This window comes from Gadus morhua, chromosome 8, assembly GCF_902167405.1.
Source record: "Gadus morhua chromosome 8, gadMor3.0, whole genome shotgun sequence".
NCBI lineage: Eukaryota > Metazoa > Chordata > Actinopteri > Gadiformes > Gadidae > Gadus > Gadus morhua.
The window spans coordinates 8,477,261-8,485,092 of NC_044055.1; the positions used below are offsets into that span (position 1 = coordinate 8,477,261).

At 46.8% G+C, this 7,832-nt stretch overlaps 1 protein-coding gene across 1 annotated transcript; it reads right to left on the reverse strand.

Annotated features, from left to right (window-relative positions):
- Positions 1 to 65: 65 nt before the first annotated feature.
- On the reverse strand, positions 66 to 6,998 carry clul1 (clusterin-like 1 (retinal)). The gene is made up of 9 exons (XM_030364776.1): positions 6,883 to 6,998; positions 4,952 to 5,078; positions 4,388 to 4,536; positions 3,737 to 3,907; positions 3,038 to 3,515; positions 2,630 to 2,752; positions 1,422 to 1,654; positions 554 to 735; positions 66 to 326 (listed from the first exon to the last, which is right to left on the reverse strand). Exons 2-9 carry the CDS (start codon positions 5,052 to 5,054, stop codon positions 311 to 313), a joined length of 1,455 nt encoding a protein of 484 aa, XP_030220636.1. The 5' UTR covers positions 5,055 to 5,078; positions 6,883 to 6,998; the 3' UTR covers positions 66 to 310.
- Between the last annotated feature and the right edge of the window lie 834 nt (positions 6,999 to 7,832).

The following is a 7,832-nucleotide window of genomic DNA, read 5'->3' on the forward strand; positions in this document are numbered from 1 at the left end:
GATTCACTTAGAATAAATATACCACACTCTTATCTTTCATTTAAAAAAAGGTATTTTGGATAACATTCTGTTTCACAAGCACAGTTTATTGTGTTTTTCATTACACTTATTGCAAAGAATTACATTCTTTCAAGTCTCTGATGTTTTACATGCAAGAAATGATCGGATTACATCGGGTCATACATTCAACATGAATTTCCGCTAGCGAGTCAGTGACACTACCTGGTACTCTGAAGTCTACCGTCTAGTTTAATACTGCAGTGACGGCTGAGCCTTACATCTTCACCCTCGGCATGACGCCCTATGACTTCTACTCATCCTCGAGCCTGTAAGAAAACACAGCAAGCATCAGCATCAGAACATCAAGTTGCAACAGAATAAAGGGCTAAACATAAGTCTACCAAAATACCAACAAAGAGGGCTAGATACATCCCATAATGCTGAATCAAATTACAATTAGTTTTCCAATAGAAAGTGTACAACGACAGTTCATGAGCCAGTTCTGAGGCTCCATTTATCGAGTGTTCCTCTAGAGACTGCTGGTTGCTCTTACCTGACCATGTCCTTGTACCTGTCCAGGGCCTCTTGGGTGACGTACTGGAGGAAGCCTGGGTCCTGGACCTGGAGCTCCCCGGGGACGGAGAAGGTGAGGGGGGCTGAGTTCAGGACGGTGACCCGGACCTCCGTCTCAGTGGCGTTGGCGTTCTCTTCCCCGCCGCTGCTCTTGGGCAACACCTGGGGAAGGAGTCCGAATCCATGGCCGATGTCGTGGTTGTTAGGATTATTAATGACCCTTTAGTGTACCAATCCACACAAATATTTAAAGATAGGTTTATTGTTTTCGTAATTTGCCTTTATATTACACTGTTTATGAATGTTTCCTGCAATGTACCCTTTATCAACCCTTTACTTTAACTAGACACACTGGCTCATCATACGGCTGTTCCAACTCCCCCCCCCTAGCATCCAACCAACCGCTCATCCAGCCGCCATCCATCCGCACATCCAACCACCAACCACCCATTCACTCACTCATCCACCCGTCAACCACCCATTCACTCACTCATCCACCCGTCAACCACCCATTCACTCCCTCATCCACCCGTCAACCACCCATTCACTCACTCATCCAACAGCTCATCCAACCACCAACCAACCATTCACTCATTCATCCACCAGCTCATCCAACCACAAACCACCCATTCACTCATTCATCCACCAGCTCATATAACTACCAACCACCAATACATTCACTCATCTAGCAGCTCATCCAACCACTCATCCACCAGCTCATCCAATCACCAACCACCAATTCACTCACTCATCCACCCAAACATCAAACCACCCATTCACTCAATCAACCACCCACTAACCACCTATTCACCCACCCACCCACCCACCCGGCCGTCCCACCCTCTCACCGTGGTGATGCGGAACATGTCCCAGGGGCTGCCTCCGGCGGCGCCGCTGCCCTCCTCCGTCCACTCGGGCGCCACCCAGCTGTACTCGGCGGCCATGTCTCCCAGCCAGCCGAGGGTCTGGTCGGTGTGGCGCTGGACCACGGCGAGGACCTCCTCGTACTGCTCCCTGCAGACCTCCAGCAGCTGGGAGGCCTCCTCCAGCGCCACGTGAAGCTCCCTCACGCTGGGACACTCTGAGGGGGGGGGGGGGGAAGGAAGGCCGATGCATGAGGAGGATGTGTGATGGATTAATCCATCTGTGTGGAACGCACCGCATCACCAGTTTGAGGTGAGTGTTCTGCATCTCTCAGGTGGGTGCTCACTGCTCTCACACTGGCGGTGGATGGGGTGTCATGTCCTTGTTCCAACTCGTGTGTGAACCAAACTTTCTATTCGGTTCGTGAACACCATGTACGGGATGAATCTCAGAAACCCTAAGCCCACAGAAACACCTTCTTTAACACGTACTGATATGCCCCTGAAACTCCCAACTGGGACCAGACTGGAAATAGCTGAGCAAGTAGAGCACTCAGCTGCTATGCAGAGGGTTGACGGTTCGAACCCCAACGGGTTACTTGATATGGCAGGAACCACTTCAAAGAAAATCACGGGCTATAGTCTGAACGATGGTTCTCAAATAGGGGTGTTTGTACCCCTAGGGGTACTTTGAAGGATGCATGGGAAATTGTATCTTAATCGTACTTGATAGAGTAGTAAGGTCTATGCTTTTCACTAAATCCTAAGTATTTGCAAAACCAATTATATGTTCATGCTCACCAAATATACAATATTTATATTCATTTACATTTTCTCCCCTCCCAAAATAGTTTTGTGCTGGGAAAAGGGACACACAAATCTAGTTATTAAAAAGGAGAGATTTAAGTAAGTGCACATAAATGATTGTATGCGTGTTTTTGTGTGTGTGTTCATGATTGTGTGAGTTTTCCGATGTGATTGTGTGTGTGTTTGTGTTCGTGATTGTGTGTTTCTGATTGTGTGTGTATGTGTGTGTCTTTGAGTGAGTGTGTGTGTTTGGGAAAGAAAAAGTGTGTGTATTTATGATGTGTGTGTGTGTGTGTGTGTGTGTGTGTGTGTGTGTGTGTGTGTGTGTGTGTGTGTGTGTGTGTGTGTGTGTGTGTGTGTGTGTGTGTGTGTGTACTTGTGTTTACCTTTCAGCAGGGGACCCTGGCAGGCCTCACACTGGTGCTGCAGCTGCCAGCACTCGGAGGTCTGTCTGCGCAGGTCCCGACACAGCTTTCTGTTGTGTTGGTACCGAGGGAACACGCCCCGCACTGACCCCAGAAACACAAGTACAAGTACAATACAAATCTATATGTATCTATAGATATAAACATCACCTTTACAAGATACCAAACCCCGAAACACAGGTACAATACATATCTATATGCATCTCTATTTATACATCACGTCTACAAGCTACACAACTTTACGCGTATTACTTAGAACATCAAAACATGGGCGAGTAAGAATGATAAGGCAAGAGCTTCTGATAATCATGAAGGCCTTCACACACTAGGTTTGAATTAATCAGGGCGTATTCGGGGAGGCCCATGTACCTTGCGTCCTCCCTCCCTCCGGCCCCTGGAAGTCCTTGGGGAGCACCTTGGTGGCCACCACGGCCCCGAACTCCTCCACCACGCTCCTGCCGAAGTCATAGAAGGAGTCTAGCACCTCGTCCAGGCCCACCCCCTGCAGGAAGCCTGAGTCGTGAGCCGGGTCGAACGGCCCCGGGCTGGCGGGGTCCGCGATCTCGCCTTCGCTCCCGCCGTCGCTCTCGCTCTCGTCGCGGTTGAAGAAGGCCCCGCGCAGGGCGTCGTCCAGCCGGCTCCTGCTGCGGCCCACCAGGGTCCTGCTGCGCTCCACCAGGCCCCCCACCCTCCGCATCAGCTGGCTGAAGGAGGCCTCGATGAGGGCCACCTCGGCCGCCTCTGCCTGCTGGCTGCCGGGCTCCTGGTTGACCATGATGTCCCCGGCCTCCACGGTGGGCTCCTGGGGGACGGAACGGCGGGACACTCGGTGGAAGAAGCTCTGCGCCTGTGGGGAGCGAATGGGGCAATGGGAAGTTTTTATTTTATTTATCAACGTTTCATTAACCAAATTATATTCGTCAGTTTTATGTAAAGTTTATATAAAGTGTTCACAAGTGTGATTGACTTTCAACGCAGACAATAGGCCTACTCAGAAGAAATGTTACATTTTGGTTTTGAAGGTGGCAAGTGACCTTTGCTTAGTGTGTTCCCCCAGACTTTCCATACCTTGGTGCGGAAAGAGGCAAAGCCCCTACGGCAGGTGGAGGTGTAGAAGGACTTGCAGGCCTCCTCCAGACAAGGCCTGCACTGCTCCCACTCGGACTGGAGGGAGTCCCGGCACTTCTGCTCCGCCTGGATCAGCTTCTCAGTCACCTCCTGCTTTAGCTGTGCTGCCCCCTGGTGGCAGAAACGTCATGATGTAGAAATTCGCTCTTTTTCATTCTATCGTTTGTTTGTTGTTTCATTAATTCGTCTTTTTGTAGTATTATGATTTGTGAGGCAAAACACATTTTATAGGATTTTTGTTATCTTCTTTCTTTCTTTCTTTCTTTCTTTCTTTCTTTCTTTCTTTCTTTCTTTCTTTCTTTCTTTCTTTCTTTCTTTCTTTCTTTCTTTCTTTCTTTCTTTCTTTCTTTCTTTCTTTCTCTCTCTCTCTCTCTCTCTCTTTCTCTTTATTTCTTTCTTTCTTTCTTTCTTTCTTTCTTTCTTTCTTTCTTTCTTTCTTTCTTTCTTTCTTTCTTTCTTTCTTTCTTTCTTTCTTTCGATAAACGATTTCTCTAGTAATCCGAAACATTTATGGCCATCTTGTTTGACGCTTTGAAGCCATCAGACGTCCACCTGCCTGTATCTCTGTAGGCCAATGAGTGTGTCACCCACCTCCTTCTTCTCACTGCTGCGTTTCAGGGACTTCATGAGGTGCTGGTGCTTGAGTTCGTTGCTCCTCATCACCTCCTTTATGTCCTTCACCCCGTACAGAGCTCTCTTCACCTCCGCGTCCACCAGCTTCTCTCCATCCAGGGACAACTCTGGCAGAAGTAGAGGGAGAACATGGTGTCGTCTTATGGCAAATGTTTCATTGTGAAGCTCAATAGAGCACTGCTCAAAGAAGGGGCTTCACTTTGGTTGAAAGACTTCAATAGAAATTCTTGATAGAATGACAAAGCCTAGTATGGTATAAAACAGGGGATTTGCTTGAGCCACATGCAAGAAGTAAGGGGATGGATATAGCATTTAAAAAAATATATTAGAGCTGATAATTATAAATAATGAATACTATATTGCATGTGTTACATATTGTGTGTGTGTGTGTGTGTGTGTGTGTGTGTGTGTGTGTGTGTGTGTGTGTGTGTGTGTGTGTGTGTGTGTGTGTGTGTGTGTGTGTGTGTGTGTGTGTGTGTGTGTGTGTGTGTGTAGGGGTAATGGACCACTCCACCAACTCACGTTTCAAAGTCTCCACTGGGAGCGCGTTGGGCTGCTCTTCAAGAGCGGCGTGGAGGACAACCAAGGTGGTCGCCAGGACCAGCAAGCCCAGTAGGATCCTCATCCTGGATCTCAGCCTCTCACTCGTCTACATACAGGGGAAGTCAGCCCCGAAAAAGAACAACATTGTTTATTGTTTACCTCCCATCCATGCACGCGGGATCATTCACGTAACTTACAATAGTGCATAAGTCGCTTTCATATACACACACAGTCAAGGTCGACGCGCACTAAAACATTTAGATGACACACATGTTTCACGCAAGTGTTCCGCTCGGCAGATGTCCCTGCCACCCGGGCTTATCCAGCAGGGTCACTAATAGGATTTGAGTCTGAGCCCAAGTTGGTCAACATCAACATCGACATGGACACACAAAAACCCACACAAACACGCACACACCCAAACCTCGACCACTTGATGGCACTGCACATCTATCTAAATGTGGCAAAGCGGAGAAGTCTTCTTTGTGAGGCTTAGGCTTGTGAATCCTAAAACTCACAAAGTGTTTGTTTGTTGACACTGCCCTGATGCAGGAGCTTTCTTGTTTGTTTTTCTTCCCTGTTGGAATTTCTCCTTTTGGAAAACGTGCTCATTTTCTGTATACACACATTTTAAATAACTTTGCAAGAGCTAACAATCTTTTTTAAGATCATACCCACTTCCCGTTTGTGCTTTCTAAAGCAGGTATCTAAACTAGTAAAAAATATGAGGTGGAAGGAGCCCTTCTGGGAACAAGGGGGAGTACATCCCTGTCTAACTTGACCTAAGACCCTTTCATTCCATAATTTCAACCTCATGATGAACTGTGGAACCGTTCATCCTTGTGCACAGTGCATTAAAACTGCAGACATCAAATGCTAACATTCATATCTGTTTGCATTATCCTTCCTTAACTGTATTACTGTTAACCTTGAGCTTGTATAAAGTGGGATTATGAAGAGCCTTCTCTATTCTGAAAAGGATTGTTCCTGCACCAGTCCATTGTTGACCTGGCCGTCTGAACAACTTCTCCCCATGGTTGTTTAACTCAGTACTTAAACCTGCAGTATGTACGTTTTTCCATTAGCAGCATCTTGTGGCTTGAGTTGTAGCTACATGTATGGCTATATAAAATAGTGGCAATACAAAAAATGTAGAAAGAAAGATAAGAGTAAAAATTCCCTGGATAAGCTTGTTTTATTCTCGAGAATGTCTCTGGTCCAGCTTTCTTTTTATTCGAGTAAGTAGCGGCAGATAATAGCTGCAGAAAATAGCTGTAAGTAACTCAATAAGTAAGTAAGTAAGGAAGTTATGTAGTGCAGATTTAAAAGTGGTTGCAGACTGAGCAGGGCATTTTAAAAGTAGTCCACCTCCCCTCAAATACATTCTTAAGCTTTGTCTGTGACCCATCTGTTGTTGTTCTTCCCGGCACATCACTGATGTTGACTCTGGTCTACGTATTACTTGCAAGAGGTATTTTACTGCGTCACACTCTCAAGTCACCAAGCCAGTTTCACTTTGAGAGACATTGTCCCAGTTCAGCCGTGGGTAGAGTTACATAACTTTGCTTTCAGAAACGGTAAATAAGGGATCTCATTTGGGATCTATTTATCAATACTGTCTGAAAAGTTTATTAAATTAGGCAAAGTCTGAAAGTTAAGGAGCTACTGAAACATTGCCATATGAGTGTCATTGTTTTATAAATACTATGGGTTAGTACTTTTAACTGCATTGCACAAAAATGAACAAAATCACTTTTGGATATGTTCTGGGGGAATGTTGCCAGCTCCTAACCAAATAACATCTCAATGTCGTCCGCAGGCCACTCGGAGAATCAGGCTGAACAGATCAGGGTCATAAACAACTTCAATGGAAATACAACTATGACCAGAATGAAAAAAGCTGGACTTACCAGATGGTAAGGTGCTTGGATCCCCGATAGAGCTCGGAGAGATGAAGCCTTCTGTGCGGTAGCGTGTTTTATAGTTCCGTTCACCTGGCCCCTGTCTGTCCGTGCTATTTCCACCCATGCTTCATCCAATTACAGCATGTACCTGCATGTGATGCCTGGCTAATCCCAGTGTTTACAAACTGCCATTGACCTGTGTTATTGGGGCTGGTGTCAGCACTACCGTTATCCCATATTATCGCATGAAAACAGTGGGTGAATGATCTGTTTGTCGTTTTCATATGGACCATCCTCAATAGTTTGAGTCTCAGAGACGGAACATTTCCTCCACATGCATGAGACATCTGACCCCACATTGAACTGGACATAAAATGTAAAACTGGACATATGTCTCCAGCTCTGCTAGGAACTTGTAGCACGTGAACGGGTTCCTCCTCGGCACTGTCTTGTTATTGTTGCCTCTGTAAACCCGGTACAAAGTGTGGCCCTCCTTGCATGCAGTGACCCAGAAAACAGGGTCCTCACTTGGGTCCTAATCAGCACCAGTAACCAGTTGGTGTTTGTGTGTGTGTGTGTGTGTGTGTGTGTGTGTGTGTGTGTGTGTGTGTGTGTGTGTGTGTGTGTGTGTGTGTGTGTGTGTGTGTGTGTGTGTGTGTGTGTGTGTGTGTGTGCGTGCGTGCGTGTGTGTGTTTGGCTGAAGACAGTCAGTGTCACTGCTGCTGCTGCTGCCTCTGTTGTTCTACCCACCTCAACACACCTGGTTCTGATAAGACAATGGTCGACCCATAGCAGTCATCCCAGGGGGGTGATGAGAGCCTGGGGCCGATCGCGTAGAGATGGGCCCATAAGTCAACCTTTTTAACGGGGGAGTGCATACTATACATGCGTAAGATGCTGGCAACAGCCATGTAACTACCTTTACAGGGCCTGCAGAATGTACAGAACCATGGAGC

Excerpts from the sequence above, each read along its gene's own strand:
- clul1 (XM_030364776.1), bottom strand. The coding sequence starts at position 5,054 with ATGAGGATCCTACTGGGCTTGCTGGTCCTGGCGACCACCTTGGTTGTC. Across the intron at positions 3,908-4,387 it reads GCAGCAGTGAGAAGAAGGAG|GGGGCAGCACAGCTAAAGCA; the intron begins GTGGGTGACACA and ends TTCTGCCACCAG. Across the intron at positions 2,753-3,037 it reads GGAGGGAGGGAGGACGCAAG|TGCGGGGCGTGTTCCCTCGG; the intron begins GTACATGGGCCT and ends TTCTGGGGTCAG.